This window comes from Mauremys mutica, chromosome 16, assembly GCF_020497125.1.
Source record: "Mauremys mutica isolate MM-2020 ecotype Southern chromosome 16, ASM2049712v1, whole genome shotgun sequence".
Classification (NCBI taxonomy): domain Eukaryota; kingdom Metazoa; phylum Chordata; order Testudines; family Geoemydidae; genus Mauremys; species Mauremys mutica.
The window spans coordinates 11,279,917-11,305,089 of NC_059087.1; the positions used below are offsets into that span (position 1 = coordinate 11,279,917).

Here is a 25,173-nt window from a genome sequence, read left to right on the forward strand (position 1 = left end):
TTCTTTTTTGGCTCAAAAATATCATTTCAGTAGCTAAGTCATAGGCTGTCACTTCATATTTATGAACAGCAACATAAATGTGCATTATTACTTTGTTTTTATGAAAGTTCATAATCACTAATGCATTGATTGAATCTCCAGAAAGAAGCTTTATGTTTGACTTTGTGATCCTCCCCTCAAAAAAAAATCTTTATACAATTACAAAATTTACATATTGAAGAGGTCATGATATTTCTTCATCTCTTCCCCCCCCCCACCCTCCAGGGGGCTTCAAAAACTCTTATGGGGTTAGGCGAGAATGAATTAGAAACTGCTTGGCATTTTCTGAATATTTCAGGCTAATTTTTTTCTAAAAGGGGGAAAAATACTTCCAGCGAACGGAGGGTTTGTTTTAACCAGAAGGAAAGCCCCAGGCTAGATAGATTACCTGAAGAGGTAATTAGGCGGTAAGAGGTAGCACTAGTGTCCCATTCCCTGGAAATATTAGGTTTAATTCTGCTACCTTTTTCACCCATGTCACTCAGTTATTTTCAGCAGGGTTTTCTCTTGATTTACAATGATAATGATGTGGGCAGACTCAGAACAGCAGGGTGTTTGTGAGTTTCTTTCCTGTCTTCTTATTTTCCTGTGCTGAGGAAGCAGAATCCCATCCATTTATACTGGGTTTATACTGGATATACTGGGCTCAGTCCTGATACCACTGCTCTGGTCCCTTTGCATTACTCTTTTGGTGCAAAGCGTACAGAAGACAGCTAGATTATCCCACCATAGGGCCCAGCTGACATAGACCTGGCACAACTTTCAATGCCATCCTGTGATGAAAGGGGCATGCTGGGGACATTCCCAAGAGGAGAGGTCGAGGCCAGAATGTGCTGTGCTCCAGCAATGCCTGGTGGATGGATGGTTCTTTGGGACCATAGCCAACTAAGTATAATTTAGAGCAGCCCTGGAGCTGCTGTAAACTGCCACCAGCCAAACTGGCCTCCAACTAGTCCAGGATTGAGAAGCCACAAATGTCTTCCTCATTCCATGCTATATTCTGCAACTACTGCAGAGACTGAGACCACTGAACCTAAAAGCCTTTGAGAGCTGAACATTTCATGCTATCCCTGTAATAAGCTTGTGAAGTCAGCAGGGCATCTTGACCACAGCATGACTGGTTGGGGAATGAGAGTTGTTCTGTTTTCATGGCAGTGGAGCTGGTTTGTACTGACACCCCAGATCCTGCTCAGTGTATATTTCATCTTGACCATGATGCTGAAGTAACCTCTTCCACTGGGATTTTCCAAAGAATATAAAGAAGTTGGGGACACAACCCCCACTGAATTTTAATGGGATTTGGGAGCCTAATGACAGTGGGACTTTGGAAATCCTAACCCAGGCTCACTAATAAACATCACATTGTTTTTCTAATTCACCTCTGGACCCTTTTTACTAAATACAATGAAAAGTAAATCCCAAGTCAAACTCAGTCCATCTCTGGGCTGCCATCATCTCGCCATTGCATTCACTTTGTCCTTCTCATTTTATTTTGCTAGTGGATTTTGCCAATATGCTTCCCATGACCCACATGCTGAACCAGGGGTGCCGGAATAATTTGCATAGTGGGGTCCTGAGAGCCATTGAACCAAACTGTAAACCCTGGATATCATGGAAACCACTTCAAGCCAGGGTGTGTGGCAGCACCCCTAGTTCCAGCACCTATGCACTGAACCCCCATTATAACAAACCTAGGGAACTCCACTGCAAATCAAGGAGCAGTTTAGGGCCCCCCCCATCATCATCTGGGTATTTAACAAAAACATCTGGCAGAGGTAGTTTATTAAACGTAATTATTTAAACCTTGAGAAGTTTCTGAGTAGCAAAGCACCACTGATCTTTTGCAAGGCAGATGACTTATCCATTACTCAACAACGACAGAAACTGGAAAGAGACCAATACCCTTCTGCTTTAGATAAAACACGCCTGCAGCGTAACAACAGAATGGTTCCTAGACTGAGGAGCAAAGGAAATCCTCTTCTGGCTAAAGTGCCTCAAGTAGCATCTTCATTCATGGCTCCTAATAAAGTCTGAACTGTTTCTTTTCCATGATTTTTTGGACACATTTTATGACAGTGAGTTTCTTATTCCAAACCCTCAGGTTGTTTTATTGCCTTGACAGCAAAAAAATTAAATAAAACAAAAAAACCCAAACCCTATCAGTAATTAGCTTTGCTGGCGGACAACAGATCCAAGCACTAAATAGTGCAGGTGTGAGGAATCTAATAGTATATTACAGACTCGCCGCAGTGAGAGTCCCCAAAGAGGCACATATCAGTGAATGGAGCCGAGTCAAATTTAGTTAAAAGAAAAGGAAAATAGAGATGCGATTAGACACAAATGCCATTTAGCCTCGCAGCAAAAGAGGCAATTTGGAAAGTTTCTTGTCAAGTGTCTACAGAAATTAGCATAAGAACATGCAAAGATATTGCCAGATAGAACCGCTCCTTCTCCCTTCCCCAGCAGATAAAGTTGCTGTGCAAAATGATCACGACAAAACCTACCTCGCCCTTGGGGAAATTCGACTGCTTTCAGGCTTTGTTACAAGCTTGAAACTCAGCTCAGCCTCATCAAAATGTTCCCAAAACTTTCAAAGAAGTCAAGGCCGATTTATGGGTTTGATGCTAAATCAGGTGAAACTTGGTGGCTCTGGCTGTGTTTTGCTTTGAACCTTTGGGTTGGCATGCTACTAAACCATCCCATGTTGGTGCAGTTCTTCTGTCTAAGGGCTGTGCTCTCTCTGCTGTTACAACAGGATAGATACAGAGCAACTTCATTGGCTTTAGTGGGGTTACTCCAGATTTATCCTGCTGTAAATGAGATCAGAATCTGGCTCGACAGTCAAATGCTGCATACAGCTACAACTCCCTGTGGGGAGGACCCTCCCTTCCAATGATTAGAGTACACTGCATGCGGGTATCTGAGGATAGAGCTCTCTATTTTAGTGGCACTCAACTACAATTAATATAATGTTTATAGACAGCTTGGCACACATGCTTTGTGCCTTTAGATACCTAGACACCAGAGCAAATTGTAAGTTCTACTACTACCAGAGGTTTGTGCCTCTCTCTCATTGGCTTGTGGTAGTATAAAACATAGCCTCTGCATTACATCTTGCACCAGGGTTGAGTTTTCGTGTATCAGCTCCAGCTCTGTCAGTGTCCTTTAATAATCAAAGAGATCTGAAATCACACACATTACGGTGCTTTTTAGATACACATAAAAGCCAAAACTAGTTGATGAAGGCATCTAATCCATAATTCTAAATAAAGACCCCAAATTTACTTTAATCAAAAGCCTTTTTTGAGTGCCGTACTAAATAGCTGCCTACAAAGAAATGATCTTATTTTTTACCTTTAGATTAAAGGGATCATACATGTTGGGATGGGGAAGGCAGCCTTTTATAATACCCACCAGCTCCAAATATATCAGTGAATGGTGACCACAGCTCAGCAGCCAAAGGGCATAGTTATCATCCTGTAACCAGTTTAACAAGGTGAGCCTGCATTCAAGAGGCTGAAACAAGGAAATCCCTTCACCTATGCTATGGGCAACTAGTGTGGAAATTAATAGAACTAATGCCTGCTATGCTAAACACCTAACCATATACAGCACAGGCAACTTCTTAGCAATTTTATAAAAGGAGAGAAGGAAAATCCTATCACGCAAATACAACAGAGGAACAAGGATGTTGTTATAGAAAGGGGCGGCTCCAAGCCCCAGCACGCCAGGCGCGTGCTTGGGGCGCTCTGCCGGCACCGCGAGGGCGGCAGGCAGGCTGCTTCCAGCGGTTTGCCTGCGGAGGGTCCGCTGGTCCCGTGGCTTCGGTGGACCTCCCGCAGGGACCAGCGGGCCCTCCGCAGGCAAACCACCGGAGGCAGCCTGCCTGGCGTGCTTGGGGCGGCAAAATCCCTAGAGCCGCCCCTGGTTATAGATAATCATCATTATTATTTGTAACCATTTGGATTTAGATAGCATCTTTTATCCAAAGATCTCAAAGCACTTTGCAAACATTTGTTAATTAAAGCTCTCCCAACCCTTTGAGGTAAAGAAGCAATGCCAAACCCAGTTTACAAATGAACTAAGCTGAGACAGGGAGGGTAAGAAAGTGACTTGCCAAATGTCTCATAGTGAGTCAGTGCAGAGCAGAGCAAACAACCCAGGAGTCCTGCCTGTTGTAAAATATTTCTCACCTGCCAGCTATAACAAAACAAGCCAACAACAGACTTCCTCAACATAGTGGTTGTGGGGAACCTTGGAAAAAGAACTCTTACCAAATACCGCCCTTGAATGGAAGCAGGAAGAAAGAGAGGAAGACCGTGAATAACATGGAAACGAACAGTTCTGAACGACATCAAGCACCTCGACATGAAATGGGAAGATTTGGAGAGAAGGGCAAGGATGGCAAATGTGGGTAGCCCAATGTGTAGCAAAGCCCGGGATGGACTAAGGTCTAAGGTAAGGGGGAATAACATGGAAACGAACAGTTCTGAACGACATCAAGCACCTCAACATGAAATGGGAAGATTTGGAGAGAAGGGCAATTGACAGGCAAGGATGGCAAATGTGGGTAGCCCAATGTGCAGCAAAGCCCGGGATGGACTAAGGTCTAAGGTAAGGGGGACTCTGAGAAGAGAATATTCCGCATTCGATTATTCCATTGCAAAAGGGAGAATCCACTTTTCACAGGGATACATTTTCTGTACCCAAACTGGCTCTTATTTTACATGCCTAAATGGTAACTGAGCTCTTTTGGGAAAGTGGCCCCAGGACAATAGCTACTTTTGCTATATATAAAGATAATGCGTTTAAGAGGCAGGTGTCTATACACGGTATGTACACAGGAATTCTATAGTCACTTCATCTCAGTAGCAAAATACTGGCTCACCAACTGGTTTTGCCAGTGTAATAACATCCCTGCCGTAAAACATCTTACTATCCGGTAGCTTTTAAAAGCTGCCCCGGGAGGCCAATACAAGAAGGGCGAAAGGGGCAGCATGTTGAAACTAGAAGTGTGGAGAGGGCAGGATCAAAAAGACACAGAGAAAGATTTAAGAAAAACCAGGCACAGAAGTCGACAGCGGGTGCCAGTCGGGTAGCAGGACAGCATTACAGAAGAACAGCGGGAGGAACGAGAGGTGAAGCTGAACAAGGATGACGGATAGGGGGGAAACAGGAAAGCACTAGCTGAATGTTGGCAATGATACCATTATTAGGCTATTGAAGAGAAAAGTCCATTTCAAGCAGATGCCCACACCCACATAAGCTCTCTGGAACACCTACACACTTGTGCAGGGGCTGACAGAAACAGAGAGACGCGTCCCTGTGCACTCATCATGAACTTTATGAGAACTTTCTTCTGCAGGATTTCCACTTGAATTTAGTATCACCGCATTGTGCTCAGAATTCCAAAATGCCCATCTGTGGTGCTAAGTGGAAATGATCTAAGCAGTCATTCTGCCTCCGGAGCCGAGATCCCTTGCCCAGCTTTGTCTAAGGAGTTAATAGTGGTTAAGGTATTGAATGCTGGGCATCTCCGTGCCCATATGTTACAAACTCTCCATGTGCTGATATTCTCCCTGCTTCATACAGGTCTCCATGCAGTTGTTTTTCCACCAGCCCTGGAAAATAATCCTTGGCTTGGTAATTAGTGAGCATGTTAGCTGCCCATTAGGGACTAGGGAAAGGATTAGTAAAATTCCTGGTTTGAATGCATAAGCTTCAGAGATCTGAACAGTGTATCTTGCCAGAGTAAGCTCCTTTAGCCATGTGTCTGACATACAAACAATGACCTATCTGTTAAGACTGGGGCAAATAGGGTCAGGACCTTACCTGAACGATTTTAAAAGTAATTAAAAGTGTCCAGAGAGGGCACACAGGGGTACCCAGGCTTCAGTCAGCAGATCTAAGTGAACATTTTCACACACAATCTCTGCCCTTGGCAGATGTGAAGGAAAGAGCTCTAAAATGTCTAAATCTGTACTCATCCACTAGTGTTTTGTGAAAGGGAGTACCAGGTTGTGCTGTGATTAAGGTCAATTTAGCGGGGCTGCCTCAGAAAAATAGTGAACTCCAGCCTAATTTGTTTTTGAGATAGTCAAATATAACACATAGTAATAACACTTTGCACTTCAGTAGGGCCTTTCATCTGAGCATCTTTACACAGCTGGGTAAGCATTGCCATTGGAGCTGGTTGGAACTTTTCTCACAGAACATTCTTCTATCAGATAGTGAGATGAGTCAAAAGTGAAATGGTCAGATGGGTAACGGACCCATGCTTGGCAGGCAGGTTTCAAACCTCCTCGGTAGCCTGCCTGAAGGACTGTCCCCGGGTCAGGGACTCCAGGTTTTCCAGGGTCCATGGCTCCAGGCAGCCTGCCATACATATCACCCAGGGCTTTCAGGCTCCCTGACATGGAGCTGGGTGTCTGGCACATTTGGAAGCCTCAGTTCTACCCAGAGCTCTCAGGGTTTAGACCCCTAGCTCTGCAGCAGGAAGTCTGGAAGTCCTGGGAGCTCTCAATTCTTCCATGCTTGTTGTTGCAGCGCTGGGAGACAGGAAGCCCTGGGAGCCCCGATTCCCACACTCCCAGCTCAGCTGCGACTCCCAAGGCTTCTAGGCTCTCTGCTCTGCATCAGCCCCAGAGGCCCTGGGAGCCACAACTGAGCAGGTGGCCTTGAAACTTGGGCTTGGGCTCCCATGTGGAATTTCATTTAGAAATTTTCAAAAAGAAACATTTTCATTATTGCAAAATGACATTTTGGGGGAATTTCCACGTTTTGTTCTGAAATGGAACTAATGTTTTTCAAAATTTCAGCATTTCGCTGAGAATGGACATTCCGACTTTTGACCTGCTCTAATTGTTATGCCCCATCTTACTAGTGCATGGGCAACTGAAATGGTTGAAGCACAGTTGGGATTAGAACTCAGGAGTCCTAAGGTTCACTGCCATGGGTTAACTATTGGACTATGCTGCGTCCCCTTCATCAATTAAGGAGAAAAGAGGGTGGATTGTGGGCTAGAGATGTGCACATTTCTTGAGGCTTGGGTTCAATTAGATCCTTCCTACCCACCACACCCCATTTCCTTGGCCCCCTTTCCTTCAGTATATCCCTATATCTCCAACCAGCCCTAGCTTCTCCCATTGTCTCTGTGGGCTTCAACACTCTCCCACAAGCCCTGTATCTAATTTTCAGGGTGATGGATGTGGTTTCAGGACCTAGCCTCTCCAGAAGCTTCTCTGCTAAGTTACAGGCAATGGGCCAAATCCTTAGCTGGTATTAATTGGCACAGAACAACTGAAGTCAGTGGAGCTATGCAGATTTACACTAGCTGAGGATCTGGTCATGTATGTTTATATTGCAACCATATCAGAGCCCTGCTGTAGCTAACACAACACCTGGACAGTCCTATAGATGATAAACAAAAGACACAAAGCTTGGTAGATACATCACACCCACTATGTCCAGAAAAAGATCCTAAACTGGGTTGAGAAGACAGTAATTTATCTGCCATATTGTAACATTTTACTGCATGGTAATAAAACAGCATTAAGAGTCTTGAATCCTCATTGGCAGGATGACTTAGAGCCTGCACAGAGCACTATAAATACGACCTCTTTAAAAAGAAGGTGATAGACGCTCTTTTTACAAATCACTGTAACTGGAGAACGTGATGACTTTTAAGAGCGGGGGAGGGTGTTTTAAGAGCATGGCTCTCATCTTATGACTCTTTAATGCAAGTTCTTACTTTGGAGAGCTGTACTGTTGATTCCCTGTGCCTGATTCACCTTCACTTATAGCAGTGCAACTCCATTAACTTCACTGTGGCTACTTCTGATCTACCCCCGTGTAAGTAAGAAGAAAATTAGGCTCAGTTTGTGTTTCTGCTCATCCCGCTCACCCATTTTCTTGCTCTGTCATTTTCTCTGAGAGGGCAAGCAACCTTTAGATTTATTTTTTCCAGGAAGTACTGGAAGAATCCTCCATCATTACTGGGATGCAGTACATTGTGGGTGAGATTTTCGAAAGCACCTAAAAGAGCCAGACACCCAACTCCCATTTGGAAGTCAAGGCACTTTTGAAAATCCCATCCTGTATGGACATCTAAGTTTTCTCATAGACCATGTGATACTTAAACATGGTGATCTACCTGTCAATCTAATCTGCCTGCCTGGGCACTTACATGATCCTCAAAACCATGGTATCTGAGCATCTTCATTTGTGGGATCTATGGATTGACTTGCCTCATGCCATGTTATTGGGGGATTTTATGTTGTTTTACTTTCTTCTGGAGGGATTGGAAATCAGACTATCATATTCCATGTGGTGGATTTCCAGCAATGATAGGGGAGATGGGAAGAGGTGATCCTTGGTACTTTCCAAATGTATAATGTCATTATGTTAATGAGGTGACCTCATGCTTCCATGGAAATGCCTGGTCAAAAGTAAATATGACTTACTTCCCTGGAAAGAATTGGGGATGGGTTGATCTATTAGAGCTTTTTCCCCAGTTCACACACTTTCCCTCCTCAGTCTTCTAACTCTAGAAAGGCCTCCAGTTTCTGCCTTACGAACTGACACTGGGACTGAACCGCCTTTTCCACAATCTCAGAATGCAGCCACTCTCTTCAAAGAAAGAAAAGTGAGAAATCCCCAATTAAGTAACAGTAAAGAGACAATGCCTGGCTGAAAGCTCTGCAAACTAGGTCATTTCCTGCTTCTTACAACCACAAATGACCATGACCTGCCTTTCTGCATCTCACCATAAACAATTCGGATCACCTACTAATGAGACATGAAACTGTGTTTATTGTCTCTTGTGCTCTTTTTATTTGCTCCCTGCTCCACTAGTCAGTCTCTGGAAGGAATTCCTTACCGAGACCCTAGTAGAGATGCTCATTGGGATACCCTTAAGGAGCTTGTCTTACTCTATCAGGCTCATTCCTTACTATTATTAAATAGAAATATCAATGGACAGAGGAGGTTATTTCTCCCGGATGCATTGGACATACAGTCTCTGCCAAGTACGCACCAAGGGCCAAATTCAGTGATGCCCTGTGTGGAGGCAAATCCCTCAACATCAGTGGAAGTCTCATGCCAGCAATAAATTTGACCTGTGTACTATCATAGCTACAGCTCCACTTTCATCCTATATTCCATGTTTTTCATGATTCTAAAGAAAACATAGCCACGATTATTGCCACATAGAGACTTCTGTGTGTGGGTGATTGCAAAAAGTCAACCAACTCTACTGAGAGCCAAGGTAAACCCTGACCTTCTTGCAATGAGCACTGATGACTTTCAGTGAGTGTTTCAATTCATTCCAAGGGTTGCGGGGGTAAGGCAAATTCTGCTTTCAGTACACATTTTTTGTCTTTCCTGATTAGGGATCTATTTCTGCTCCCATTAAAAATGGCATCAAGTCGGACCACACTAGTTATTCTTGTGACTTTTATTTTTTAACACTATATTTTCATGAGCTTTGCTCTTCCCCCTCTGATCACTAGAGCTAATTGTAAAACAGAATTTCTATCCCACTTCTATGTTCATCTTAAGCTGGGATGAAAAGATAAATTATCAAAATGTTTCATGGAATGAAAAGTTTAGAAACATTTTCATTCGGGAATATTGAAACTGGGTTGAGATCATAGTTATTTATTTCAATTCTTTTGATCAAAATAAATGTTTAGACACCCCTGAATTGAAGCTTTTCATTTCCATTTGTTGATTCGCAATGGAAAGTTTTGTTTCAAGATGAGCTGATGTTAATAAGATTGTGTCATGGCAGCTCAGCCACAGTGAGATACCACAGTGCATCATGGGAGATGTAGTCCAGTCAAGGACCAGAGCCTAAAGGGGAGAACTGAGGCATGAGGGACCCAGAACTGAGACTTCATGGACACTCAGATGGACACAGAGATTAATATCTAACTGACTCAAAAGGAAATGTTTCATTTTGATTTTCCCAACAGAAAATCTGCTGAAGCCAATCTTTTCCCACAGAAAATTTTTATTTAATGAAACCCCATGTTCTGACACAAAAATGTTCCATTTGAAGTATTCTGAACATCTCCACTGATCACTCATACTTTTTTTTTAATTGCAGTATCGCCAACCCCGACCATTCAAAAACCATGAGTCAGGCCCCCAAAATTACAGGATTGTCTTTAAAAAATGATGAGATTTAAATGAAAAATAATGCTTTTATTCAGCTTCTGATTTTTTGCATCTTTAGGATACTTTTACTTCATGTTTTCAAGTTTTTATCTGCCACCATGATGGTTAAAAAATTACTTTTGAAAAAGGAAAGCTTGGAATTCTCAACCAAGCACATGTCTCCAAGAGCTGGAGATTTAATACCAACTATAATGACACAATAAAATCGTGAGCATTGGCAACACTCCAACTGTCAAGGTCAAACTGCAGCCCCACTCACAATCATGGGCCTGATTATCTTCTCCCATTGGTTTTAAACCAGTGTCACTTCATTGATTTTCACAGAGGTGAATTTTCTCCTCTATTACTTGGTGTAAGAAAGAGGAGAAACAGATGCTAAAAGTTTAATGTTTTAAAATACTGCCTGAGTCAGGCTTTTTAAATACTTTAGTTATGGTGGGAGCAGCAAGTAATGTGTGGCACTTCACTAGAGAGAGGTAATTTTTGCCACTAACAAGACCACACTGTGTTTTAGTGTAGGATTTATTACTCTGCAATAAGACTTTACAAAATGTCAGAGGCATTACTGTCCTTTCAGTACCACTCCGAGTGGCTGGAACAAAATTGCCTTATATTCCTTGCCTCAGAAGCAAGCTGATTATTCAAATCTGAACAGTTTGGGCCTTGTTTCTGCGGAGGTGGTTTGATAATAAAGTAAGCAATGTTCTTGGGATGAAATTCGCTACTCCACTATCCACCCACAGCCTGAGAGATCAGAATTTGGGCAGGATAGATGCAGGCACTGGGAAATCCATCCCCCAGCCATGGACCTGCAGGGTGACCCTTTGCTTGTGCAACTGGCATGAAGCCTACCTCATCATAGCACAGTGAGCTGCAGATAGACCCTGTGCTGCCTCTTCATCTGGACCAAACTCTCATAAGTCTTACGAGGGCCTTGTGCACCTGAGCTCATTTCACCTGTAATTCCTTCTGTTGTTATGAATGTGGCTCTGACATGCACTAGGGTTTGTAGAGCTACTTTCCTTTTCATATCTTTATCTGGTTTCAATAAGCAGAACATGCTGCTCTAGCAGTGAAGGCCCCTCAAGGAACTTTGTTAGAAGCATCATATATTTTTGGATAAAAAAATCAGTCTGTGAGTGCTGCTCCCTGTATAAAATACTCAGTGACAGAGGACTGTCTAAGGGCTAGAGTAGGAAATTGGGAGCCAGGACATCCGTGTGCCATTCCCAGCTCTGGCACCAACTTACTGTGTGACTTCCAACAAATCACCGTGGGAAGGACTGTCCACTGGTTAGGGCACATGGCTAGGACTTGTAAGAGCTGGGTTCAATTCCCTGCTCTGACCAGGCGATCATGTGTGACCTTGGGCAAGTCACTCAGACTCTCTCTAAAATGGCACAGCCCTGCTGCATGGGAGTTTTGTGAGAATAAATACCCGGAGGTACTACTGTGATGGGAAGATTTCAAAATCACTCAAGGCTGGTCTAAATCAGGAAAGAACTTGGTCCAATTTTATAAAGGGCTTTGAAGTCCCAAATGAAAGGAGCTAGTAATAAACATAACCTTGAAACAAAGACTGGAGCGGACTAGCCTCATCTTCTCAGGAGGGTTAACTCAACCCCATCTCTACTTATTAACAAAACCAATATGGGAATAAAAGAGAAGGCAGAAAATAACGGACCCCTTAAATGTTACAATGATGGATACATTAAAAAAACAAAGAAACAGAAAACAAACAAACCCACCCACGACAACCCAGGAACAGTAAAGTAATGCTGGGCATTTTTATTCAGCTATTTCTTTCTTACTATTTTCACTGTTCTAATACCCAGAGAACAGAAACTCTAATTAGAACCCCATGCTGAAGGCTGACCACTAATTATCTTCATTACATGAGGTTTCTGGGTACAAGGCTAAGTCTGAAGCACAGCAGGTGTACTGAAAATACGGTCATGCATTTTCAGTGTGATACATGGAGGTTTAACTAAGCCAGCAGAAACTGGGTTTTTGCTGCCAAGGCACTGAGGTCTATGGGATGTTTGTGGAAGCCAGAAACTTCTCAGTTCTAATCACTATTTGGCCAAGGTCTGGTCACCTACACTCTGATTCTGCACAGATTTATGCATGCACATAATGTTAAGCACATAAGTAATCCTGCTGAACTTTATGGGTCTACTCACAGGTTTAAAACTAAGCACATGTGAGTCTTTGCAGGATTGGGGTCTTAATTTCTCTGTGTCTCAGTTTTCAGATAGGTAAAACTGAACAATAATAATAATAGAATTGTAGGACTGGAAGGGACCTCAAGAGGTCATCTAGTCCAGCCCCTTTCATTGATGGCAGGACTAAGTATTATCTTTCTAGACCATTCCTGACAGGTGTTTGTCTACCCTGCTCTTAAAAATCTCCAATAATGGAGATTCCACAACCTCCCTAGGCAATTTATTCCAGTGCTTAACCACTCTGACAGGAATTTTTTCCTAATGTCCAACCTAAACTGCCCTTGCTGCAATTTAAGCCCATTTCTTCTTGTCCTATCCTTGAGGTTAAGGAAAACAAATTTTCTCCTTCCTTCTTGTAGCAACCTTTTATGTACTTGAAATCTGTTATCATGTCCCCTCTCAGTCTTCTTTTCTCTGGCCTAAACAAACCCAATTTTTTCAGTCTTTCCTCACAGGTCACGTTTTCTAGACCTTGAATCATTTTTGTTGCTCTTCTGTGGACTTTCTCCAATTTGTCCACCTCTTTCCTGAAATGTGGTGCCCAGAACCAGACACAATACTTCAGTTGAGGCCTAATCAGCATGGAGTAGCCTGAAAGAATTATTCCTCATGTCTTGATTATGTAAGCAGGGCCTGAATGAATGCTACCCTGGGAGGGGGAGAGACTTTGGGTGTGTTTATGTACATACAGTTTGCTCCTGCTCTGCTTAGATATTCAGCAGATAGAGTGGTGGCAAAATAATCAGTTTTGGCTGCCACACTCAGACTCTGTGCTTGTGAGTGAGGAAGTATTGCCTGTCAAAGGCGCCAAGTGATGGTGTATAATTTTCCCAGGTTACTGGGTGGGGACTCGAGCCAGTTCTGTGTTGTATCGATGGAAAGGAACCTCTACATATTGAACCTGGCCCTGGTTGCTGCTGGCTCCGCCTGGCAGAACGGTTACAATTATAAACCTCCTGCTAATACATCTCAGAATGATGTTTGCTTTTTTTGAAATAGCGTTACACTGTTTCCCCACATTTAGCTTGTGATCCACTATGACCTCCAGATCCTTTTCTGCTGTACTCTTTCCTAGGCAGTTATTTCCCATTCTGTATGCGTGCAACTAATTGTACTTCCTAAGTGGAGTACTTTGCATTTGTCTTTATTGAATTTCATCCTATTTACTTCAGCCCATAATACTTGCTTCTCTTTTGAGGCATGTTCCAGATTTATCATTTTTACAGAAGATGGAAAATGTAAAGCATTGTACAAGCGCTAAGTGAATGGTGAAATGGTGAAAACCTAATCCCAGGCTCCCCACTTTTTTAAAATCACACCCAGTCCAAATTGAAGTGGATTAAATGCTGGTGGAATTTGCTAGATTGATCGTTCTGGATTGTGAAGCCCTCACGATAGTCCCGGAGCAGTTACAGAACAGACAATGGCAGTGCAAGCTTGCCCACCCCACCCCACCCCACCCCTGTGTCTCAGCCTCAGGGGCCATCGCTAGTGGTCTCTATTCCCATTCAGTTCCTGGTCTCTTGCTAAGAAGAGTGGTAGTTGTAAGGATGATTTCTGGGATACAGACACTTGCTCAATTATTATTTCATTATTTACATAGCGCCAAAGATTTGCATGGGTGTTTTAAAGATAAGTACAAGGATGAGGACCCTGTCATGAATAGGAAGAACTGAACTGAACCAACCACTTACTTATTTCAAAGTCTGTCTCATAAGCAACAATTTTCAGTCACTGGGCTACATTCGAGGTCAGTGTGTGCCACTACCAGCCCGCTGAATTATTCCACCCCACAGCTCCCCGGTGCTTTGCATTAATGACCCATTAAAACCTGCTACCTTGGATATAGGCTGGGGGTATGTGTCTCTGTGGATATGTCTACACTGCAATAAAACACCAGTGGCTCGCTTGTGTCAGCTGACTCAGGGTCACGGGGTTATAAAAATGCAGTGTAGACAGGGATCCCAGAGCCCACGCTCCATCCCAAGCTTCAGCGTCTACACTGCAATTTCATAGGCTGCAGCTCAAGCGCTGTGAACCTGAGTCAGCTGACACGGGCCAGCCGGGGTGTTTTATTGCAGTGTAGCTATACCCTGTGTTCCTTGGGCCTCTACTGAAAAACTGGACTCTTCTAAGATTTCAGCTGTGGTGATGCTACTAGTGCAGCTCTCTAATCTCAATGGCTCACTTTGCACTTTTCAGTCAACGCAAATGTGTCCACTAACGTACTAGGATTCAGATGAAATCAAAGATGAAAAGGACCTAGGTCTTGTCTACCCCTCTGCCAATGTAGGATTGTTTGCTGGGATGTTGCATTTATTTATTTATTTTCTAAACACTGGGAACTACTGTAGTAGGGTTGGCAAATGTTAACTATTTAATAAGGATCACTGTGTATTCTACATTTCACTGTCCAGTCTGTTTTAAATGGCACAGGAGATATGGTGGCTTCACACCCACCTACCTATTCTTAGACACATTGCCTCTTTATTAACACTTTAAAGTCACATTCTTTATAAATATCACCATGCAGAGGAAGAGGGGCCAGATCTTCAGCTGATGTAACATCACTGATTTCATTTACATAAGCTAAGAATTTGGTCCATGATCTCCACAATGGCTCAGCAATACACGTCAACAAATTTGTAATTTTTCTTTCTGAACCTACATTAAACAAATCCATTTCTTAAATCGGTGGCAGATTTACCAGACTCAGAAGGATCTTGCAGAAGCAGGAAAAAAAGAGACAGAAAGACATGTGCAATCAGACGCCACCAGCATGGTGGCTGAGTTTGCAACTGTTAAGATAAATGGAAACCCTGTGTAGATTTTAAAAAGGAAACATGTAACATGCTGGACTTTCAAATTGCTTGGCCTCATCTTCTGTACAAGGTATTATTGTGAAGATGAAGTGGCCTAAGACAAGTAGAAAAGGTGTAAATGTTACAATTAGAGGTAAGCGAAGTTTTTCAGCCAAAACTTTTTTCACTGAAAGGTACAGACTTGGCCAGCTGAAACATTTTCTGACTTTGCGCTGAATTTGACAAAATGTTTCCGTTGAAAAAACCCTGACTATTTAAAAAACATTTTTTTAAATGAAAACATTTAGATTTCTCCATTCAAAATGACTTTTTACTGTTAAATTTACTGTACTTTAATTAAAATAATTTTTAAAAAGTTTCATTACAGGGTGAATGAAATGTTTTGACGTAAATCAAAATACAAAATTTTGCTTGACCTGAAACAAAAGTTATTTGTACAGCTCTGGTTACAATCCCCTGACAGAAAAGTTGAAATATAGCTAACAAAAGTCACTTTTCACCATCTACAGCTCTATGCATTTCAAGCTTTTCAGTTACCTTGTTACTTCCCTCCTTAACTTGGAGGTAAACTTGAAGCTCTCAGCAGGTTGTTCCTCTGACAGTAACATTTGATTACCTGCACTGGTCTTAAGGGCGCACGTCAAGGAATATTAAGCAAAGCCTCCAGTTGCTGGTGTGCACCACTGGAACAAAATGGAGCTTTCAGTCTCGCTTCAATGCTACAAGATGTCCACTAGGAAAGACATATCAGCTAACGGGGCCCAGAGATGATAGATTTGGAGCTAAAAATTTCCTGCTGGTGTTTGCATCCAAATTAAAATAGGAAAATGAGCAGCTAAGAGAGCGCAATGTTCCTGTCAACCGTTGGCTGAAGAAAATTTCACACAGGGCCAGATCCTCAATTGGTGTAAATTGGCACAGCTCCACTGAAGTCAATGGAACGAGGCTGATTTATACCAGCTCAGGGAGAGGCCTATAGTGATTGAGGCCTGTTGGCTGATTAAGGGTTAGGTTTAAAAATATTTAAAAAAACAAACAACTTTGGATTCACAAAAGAATTTGCTTTTAGTTGGCCTGGTTTTAACTCTAATTTTTGGCTGTCTATCTCATTTTCTCCTCTAGAGAAGCCTATTTTTAAGGACAGCCAGCTGTAAGTGTCTGAGGTGATAATGGCAAACTCCAGACAAACCCATATTGTTGTCATTCTGTTATTAGGTTTCTTGTACCCACCTCACACCATTGTCTCTCTCCAGGACTGTCTATCATTGTCCTCCCTTGTTCATTAACATATACCAACCAAATGGGATAGGCTGTGTTTCTTAAAAACTTTTAGTCTTCATAAAATCAGCAAAGAGTTCTGTGGCACCTTATAGACTAACAGACATATTGGAGCGTGAGCTTTCGTGGGTGAATACCCACTTCGTCGGATGCAACCCATGAAAGCTCATGCTCCAATACGTCTGTTAGTCTATAAGGTGCCACAGAACTCTTTGCTGATTTTACAGATCCAGACTAACATGGCTACCCCTCTGATACTCAGTCTTCATAGTTGTATTACTCCACACTGAATAAACCAAATGGCCATTTCACTCCTGCAGAAAGCTGATGGTGAAATCTACAACCCTTTATAGCACATCACCGTGCATTACAGTATATGCATAATGAGGTTTGTGCACCCATGAGAAAAAAAAACATGGCCCAACCTATTTCCTGGTGAAGTGTTTAATCCCCATTGAAGCCAGAAGAGTAACTGTTCTAGAGATGGGTTTGTAGTCAACAGGCGTTGAGGGTACTCGGCACCTTTCATGATCAAAACCTCTATGACTGGGATGTCCACTAGATAGATTTACAGATTTGAAGACTGTTAGGATCATCTAATTTTATCTTCAAAAGTCAGATCTGAACCTTTTGTCTTGAGGCAATCATAAGAACGTCCATACTGGGTCAGACCAAAGGTCCATCTAGCCCAGTATCCTGCCTTCCGACAGTGGCCAATTGCCAGGTGCCCCAGAGGGAATGAACGGAACAGGTAATCATCAAGTGATTCATTCCCTGTCGCCCATTCCCAGCCTCTGGCAAACAGAGGCTAGGGACACCATCCCTACACATCCTGGCTAATGGCCATGGATGGACCTATCCTCCATGAATGTATCTAGTTTTTTTTAAAAATAATTTCTAGCATTAACAATGTGCTGGTAGGTTAAGTGAGTGAAAATTAAAAAAAAAAGGAATGGAGAATGAATTCAGGCTGCTTTTATTCTGAAGTAGAGCAGTTGGGAGTGCTGAGCGCTGGGAACTGAAATAAGAAAAAGTTGAACGCCAGGGGTTACACGGTGCCCTCAGCTCAGAGGTGAAAATGTGACTGGGACACGCATGCCGCCTGGCTTGAAGGGATGTAGAAAGTGCAGAGTTTATTAGCTGCATTTTTTTCTTACACATTTGGGGCCTGATCCTGAAAATCATGTGAGTCATTTTACACTTGTGTGTCATTTCCCTGTGTGAAAAGTGACACACATGCCCAAAGGTTTGCAGGACCAGTCCCCTGAGGCAGAAAGTCCTGGAAGTCAGGTTACCATACTTAGAGATCAGTGGCAAAAGAAACTGGATCATGCTTCAGTGCGTTTCTCTCATGAAGACATCGTATGCATTGGGTAATTTCTCATGTGTAGGTGTTCGTGTTTTATTTGTCACAATTTTTTTCTCTTTTTCTTTCTTCTTCCAAATCACACCTATGAGTGGGAAGGCACTTCACTTGCAAAACGATTTTCCTCCCCATCACACGGAGGTTCATTTTAATTTTACGGTCCTTAGCAGAATAAGGCTCATAGCACTTGCTATCTCCGGACGCATTTCTCAAGCCTTTTTCCATTGTAATACATATGTTTACTTTCCCTTCAAGCAGAGGAGCTAGGAATGACCAAAAAATCAAATGAACTTCAGCTGGAGACAAGGGGGCAGAGAAAATGTGAACGGTAATACGAGTTACACAGCACAAGCAAGTCTGAGCTGAGCCTAAGCTGGCGTAACTCTCTCACTGGGTACTGCTCCACTTCCAGTCCCTCAGTGGGTATGTCTACACTGCGGCGGCGAGTGAGCTGCACAACCCAGGGAGACGGACTTGCACTGGTGGGCTTGCGTCAATGCACTAAACGTAGCTGGCTGGACACAGCTTGCACTAGCCACCTCTGCGTGGACCCAGGGAGTAAAGTGGGCTTGAGCTGGGTGAATAGCCCAAGCCTCTGCCAGTGGTGCACCGTTCACATAGCTGTGTCTAGCACCCTAGTGCGAGCCCAATTACAAGAGGTTGCTCCCAGCTGCAGTGTAGATACACCCACTGCGGGATTGGAAGAGAGGGATGAAACAGGAGAAAACAGCTAATAAGAGGGTAGGGGGTGTAAGTTACGCTTAACAATACACAAACTTTCTTTCACTGTCTTCTGGCCATTGAGTGACCAATTTTGCTGTCAGTTACCCCAGTGTAGCCCCACTGATTGATTCAACCCCATTGAACTGAAAGCAGAATTTAGCCCTTGCGCTTTTACCATGCTGGAATGCCATTAACCCCAGCAGAGCTACTCCAGATTTACACCAAGAGGAGAGAACTGCAAGTTACGCAAATACAAAGGCCTTAGGTAAGAGTCTCCCCTGCATCAGAGTTTGTGCTAACTTTGCCCTGAAGCCAGCATAGCCAGCCAAGACAGAGTCATCCCAGCGTAGATGAATCATCTGTGGGTGTAGAGCTAAAATAGACCTTCAGGTGCAGGGGTGTGGTCAGGACCCTGCTGTGCCGTGTCAATCACTGGCCTCCCTATCTGTTTTTTAATTTTTGACAAACACACCCCAAGATGCCGGGTGGAGATTTGAGGTTTTCAGTGCGTTTTATATCAGAGGGGTAGCCGTGTTAGTCTGGTTCTGTAGAAGCAGCAAAGAATCCTGTGGCACCTTATAGACTAACAGACGTTTTGCAGCATGAGCTTTCGTGGGTGAATACCCACTTCTTCGGATGCAAGCCACTGTGTTTTTATAGGCCCAGTGCACCAGTCTATACATGACAATGATGATAATAATTTTTTGTCTTTTAATGGAAGGATAGTCAGGAAAGGATTAAACTAGCCACACGGGCATGTCAGCAGGGGCGGCTCCAGGCCCCAGCACGCCAAGTGCGTGCTTGGGGCGGCAAGCCACTGGGGGCGCTCTGCTGGTCGCTGCAAGGACGGCAGGCAGGCTGCCTTCGGCGGCTTGCCTGTGGAGGGTCTGCTGGTCCCGCGGCTTCGGCGGACCTCCCGCAGGCGTCCCTGTGGAGGGTCTGCTGGTCCCGCGGCTTCGGTGGACCTCCTGCAGAAGCCACGGGACCAGCGGACCCGCCGCAGGCAAGCCGCCAAAGGCAGCCTGCCTGCCGTGCTTGGGGCAGCAAAATGCCTAGAGCCGCCCCTGCATGTCAGAGAAAACTACTGGCAGCGTTTCTTGCAGGGATGTGGCCTTCCCTTCATTAAATGATAGATTCTCACCTTAATTACATCTTCATCAGACGATCTGCACTCCACAGATTCTAGAAGATCAGTCACGGTCCCATCCTCCTCCACTGAGACCACCTTGACAGGGACAGCCACAGTTTTCCCAGTGAGAATCGCTGTGTTCAGGATCTCAGCTTCCTAAAAGACCAAACAACAAACCCTTGGTTTAGATGCTTCCTCCTCGCCCACCTTTCTGTCACCAAACACCAGCTCTCCTCTTCTTCACCCATCCTTTCAAAAATGAAGCTTGTGTTCATTTTCAATTGACCTCCCAAGAATTGCTGGCACAGAGGATGGGACAAGTGTAGAGTAAATTGCACCAAGTGGAAGGTAACACTTAGGGCTGGTCTACACTACGGGGGGGGAGATCGATCTAAGTTACGCAACTTCAGCTATGTGAATAACGTAGCTGAAGATGACATACTTAGATCTACTTACTGCGATGTCTTCGCTACGGTGTGTTAACGGGAGATGCTCACCCGTTGATTCCCCTTGCCCTTCTTGTTGAGGTGGAGTACTGGAGTCAACGCTACAGCGATCGGCAGTCAATTTATCGCATCTATATTAGACATGATAAATCAACCCCTGCTGGATCGATCGCTGCCCGTCAATCTGGCGGGTAGTGTAGACAAGCCCTTAGGAGTGAAATCCTTACCCCGTTCAAGACAATGGGATTGACTTCCATGGGGCCAGGATTTCCATTTACATGTGTCTGATCTCTCCTTATAGAACTCAATAGCAATGCTCAGAACACTGTAGCAACGCAGCACTGTATGATATTAGCCAGGTGTGGTGTTTTAACGAGAGGTCTGTTTTTAACGGTCTAGCCAGACTGATGGGGTAGAAAGCACAAAATCATTCTCTTGGGGATGGCTGAAGAGCAGGCTCGGGTACCCTGATCTTTAAAATAGTATGAGCCAGCAATATATGGAGGAGGTGATGTGTCTGGTCTGACTTGGATGAGTGCTAGATCCCATCACTCAGAATGCCCCCTTCTTTAACCCAGTATTCATTATTTAATTACTGATATTTATTATTTCTATTACAGTAGCGCCAGGTCCGACCTGAGACTGGGGACCCATTGTGCTACCTGCAGTACACAGAGTGAGAGACAGTCCCTGAGAACGGACAGTTTAAACAGATAAAAGAAACGGAGCGGCAGTGACTTTCCTCAGATCACACACCTGGCCAGGGGCAAAGCCAGGAATAGCTTCCAGGTCTCCTGACTCCCAGTCCAGTGCTCTATCCACTAAACGCAGCTGCCTCTCATATAGCTGCACATGTATGGCAGTAGCTCTGTGCTTCAAGAGTTTCCCTGATTCTGTACAGCGAAGTTCTGGTGCCAAACTCCTTCTGTCATCAGAGCTGTTAGGGTACTCCCCCTTCCCTGATTGCCACTCAGTGAATATCAGTCAACTATTAGAGGATGACATCCGGAGGAGATTCCACACAGTACGAGCATGCAAGTGCCCAGTATTTAGCAGTGGGTACTTTAGGAGACCTCCTCATGCTGATCTCAGTTAACAGCCCTGTTGATTACCTGAAAGTACCACCATGTTTTAAGCCTTGTCCTTTAACCATCGGAGCCCTGCTCCAGGCTGTATTCTGTAGCCATTGACGTTCTATGAAAACATCAGAGAAAACAGTGCTCACATAGTTAGAGGAAGGATGGTGCAGTGGTAAAGGCTCTAGCCTAGAACCTGGGAAATCCAGGATCAATTTCCTGCTTTGTCAAAGACTTCCTGAGTGACCTTAGGCAAGTCACTTAACCTCTCTGTGCCTCAGTTTTCCATCTGTGAAATGGGGACAACAGTACTTCCATACCTCATTGGGGTGTTGTGAGGCTGATCTCCTGAGGTCCCTTCCAACCCTAATAATCTATGATTCTATGATTCTAAATACACTAAGCACTGTGTGGTGCTCCGATACTGTGGTAATTAGGGACGTATAAACACAGGCAATGAGCCTCAGTCTCCACTGCTCTCCACTTTGCATAGTTGGTTATGCCACTGCAGAGTGAGTTTAAAATGCAACCACTCAGATCTGGTGTAAGTGATCACAAAGAGAGAAGGGCATTGGAGAATCAGAACCCGTGTGTCTCGTTCTTAGAGCTTGGGATGGTGAGGCTGGAAACTACCCTGACTCTGCCACTCGTTTGCCATGTGACCTTGGGCGAGTTGCTTCATCTGTTTGTGTCTCAGTCTCCCTTCTGTAAAATGGGGATAATACATATCTCAAAAAGTAAAGCTGTCTGAAAAGTGCTTTGAGCTCTTTACATGAAATGAGCTATATAAGTGAATAGTATTACTATTATATCACTATTGCCACATGTATTCCAAAAGGAATATTACCTGCTTGCTGCATTACTTATACATTTTAAGGATTGTGGTTCAGATTATATGACTACATTTTGACTCAGAAACACAGTACGAAATTGGGTTCTCGGTTACCCTGGCATAACTTCATTCTCTTCTCTGCTGTTATCCTTGATTTACACTAAGGGAAACAGAGAGAACAATTTGGCTCCTGCTTTCTTCCATTCCTAATTACAAGGCGCTGCTCATTCCTGGAAAGGTTTTAAGCTTTTCAAAACCAGGCCTCTGAATCAAGGAATATCCCATAGAACAAGAGCTCCTTGATTTCAACTGGTTCTTATGAACTAAAGGCTTCCAAAGCCCCCCCCAGTACTAACTTCTCATTATCTAAATAGCTCACGCTATGGGTTCTGAGCCTGACCTGATTTCACTTGTGGAAGGAAACAAAGTAAGATTGAAACCACGTAGTCAGAAGACAATGACTCCCCCTGCTGTCTCTTGGGGTAGAGAGAGGGGAAGCACTGGATCTCTCTCATCTAAAGGCTGGGGATAAAAAAAGGGCTCTTCACACTATTTAAAGGAACAGACACTTTATTTGGGATCAAAGCAGTATCTAAAGAAGGAAAAAAAACTCCTCGTCTTTTGATAGCTGCCTTGCCAGAGTGCGCCCCTGCAACCTCATGATCTTTAAGGGGAGCGGGAAATAGAATTTTACAAAAAGAACGGTAAAGAAGAAAGGCCTCTTATCCCCCAACCGGTCCCCAAACCCTTCAGATATTCTGAAATTACAAGTCACGCAAAGGTAAATGACTCTAAGGACCACCAGCCTGCAGCATGAGCCCCATCAGTCGTGGGCACACGGTTCCTCTCAGAACGGAACATATTTTTCTGGCAACCAGGATCTTCGGGGGGTTTGCAACAAAATTTTCAGATTTTTCATACTGTATAGCTAGGGCTCTATTTTGCAAACCTTATACCCACTTGGGGGCGGGGAGGCGTCCCCTAACCAGTAGCCCCACCGAAGCCAATGGAACAGCTATAGAACCAAGACCTTAGGCCCTGTTTCTGCAGTCCCTTGTGCATGTGCTTCATTTCAACAGGACTACTCAGGGTAATAAAGTTATGTTGGCAGGATCCAGGCCTTAGTATTAAGCTGGAACTGGTATGTGCATGGCCTGATGTCTCTAGTCTGTACCGTATAGTGCAGGCCCTTGCTGGAACTCCATATAGGGAAGGAGAGTGTATAATGAGCTTTTGCAAACAATCTGACTAATGAGATATGCTGCTCAATATGAAAAGTTGTCCCCAGTGTGACAGGGTCAGGCCAGATGGCTACAGGAGAGTGACAGAAGGTGGCCAAACTGAGGGCTGCTGTGAATCCCCGAGGTGAGCAAATCTGCCAGTAAGTGCAGGACTCTCCAGAGGAGGAACTTTGTCACGCTAGTTAACAGCTAGTGGAGGGCGAACCTCAAAATGTTCATGACTTTGCTCTGAGAAGCAGCTGGCAGTTCTGAAGCTTATCAGAACCATATCTGACTCTCTTTGGTCTGCAAACAATGGCTTGGAATATGATGAACACAGACAGCAGCATAACATCTCTGGTACTTCTTACACTCAAGTGAGCTAGAAAAACATGGGAGCAGCCTCTTGTTATGGATTTCACCAGAGAGGTACTGGCAAAATCATGTAAAAATGAAAAGCAGCAAAAAAAAAGTTAATCTAATGCACTGGTAGTTTAGATTTGGACCGAGTTTTGGGTAGAGTTTCAAGTATTAGTGTTATCATTTAATAACCATTTAATAACCCAGAGACACGGGCAGAGCATGAACCACTGGCTGAAGGAGGGTAGCCCCCAGCCCTGCTCCTTCCACCCGAGCCCCAGCCTCTTCCACACCTCTCCTCTGCCTGCCAAAGCCCAGAGCCCCCCACCGCGGCCACCGGTCCATCCCCAGGCCAGCACCCCCCACCCCGGAACACTGGGCTGGCAGTGTGGCCCCAACCTGCTGACCCCAGCGCGCCAGGGGGGCAGGCAGCGCAGACCCAGCCCCAGAGCACCCTTAGCCCCAGAGCACCGGGCGGGCCTCGCCGCCCCAGCCCCAGCCTGAGCCGGGGCCACAGCACAGGGAAGAGTGGGGGGGGCATGGGAGGGGCCATGCCTGACTGTTTGGGGAGGCCCTCCCCCAGCCTGTGATACCCGCTGCCCCTGCCCAAGACAACCAGCTGGATCTGTCCCGTGGCACTAGGTATTGTACAAATGCGGGCGGACCTGGTCCCTACTCCAACTGTATCCTTACAGTTTAAAGGCTACATTCCAGCAGACACGGCTGCATGTGCTTAATTTCATACACGTGAATAGTCTCTTGCCATCAGTGATACTACTCAAAGGCATAAAAATAAGTGTTCGTGGGATAAGAACCTAAACAAAGTTGGTTCTTGCTTTGTTTAGAGACTGTCTTTTACCCCAAACTCAGGATCCAATCACTCAGATTTCAAGGGATTCAAAATCTGGATCCTGATCCAAACTCTAGATCCAGCTCAAAATCGGCCTGCTTGTCCATTCCTAAAAAAGCATGGGTTGCATGATGCCAAACTCCTATCAGCTTGATACATTACAACATTGCCACTTTTTAAAGGACCACAAAAGTCTTCTCAGAAACTTTGTAAACTTTTTAAAGAAAGATTTCCTAGAGCTTATAGAAACCCCTAATGTTCTAAAATAAGATCATGATTTCCCATCAGCAAGCATCAAAGCACTAGGTGAATGCAAATTAGACAAATCCATTTGATACTTCAAGAGAGGTGCAAAGTGAAACGAGCAATATTCAGAATCGGTTTGCAGCAGCCAAAACTTATTGTTTCTGCACAGTTTTCAGCAACTCCACCTGTATGCACTTGGAGAATTTCTTCTTTAGATATCTGATCTGCATTTCTCATTTGAACATAGAAGTGTGAAATGAATTTACAACAATTTAAAGAGCAGGGGCCATGAAAAATGTTTCTTCAGTCATTTGTTTAATGGCTAGAAAAGGCTTAATGTTCCCATGGTGAAAATAAATAAAAAACTTATTTCATTCCAAGG

The 25,173-nt window shown here is 44.1% G+C and overlaps 1 protein-coding gene across 6 annotated transcripts in view; it reads right to left on the bottom strand.

Annotated features, from left to right (window-relative positions):
* The window catches only part of TMEM132D (transmembrane protein 132D), a 399,506-nt gene that overhangs the window by 41,250 nt on the left and 333,083 nt on the right, over positions 1-25,173 (bottom strand). For 5 of the 6 annotated variants that reach the window (XM_044990406.1, XM_044990405.1, XM_044990408.1 and 2 more), the window contains one exon: positions 19,774-19,917. In XM_044990406.1, coding sequence (XP_044846341.1) covers positions 19,774-19,917 — 144 coding nt within the window. Of the gene's footprint in view, positions 1-15,802; positions 15,920-19,773; positions 19,918-25,173 lie in introns of those variants that run through there. The other variant, XM_044990410.1, reaches the window with a different exon arrangement.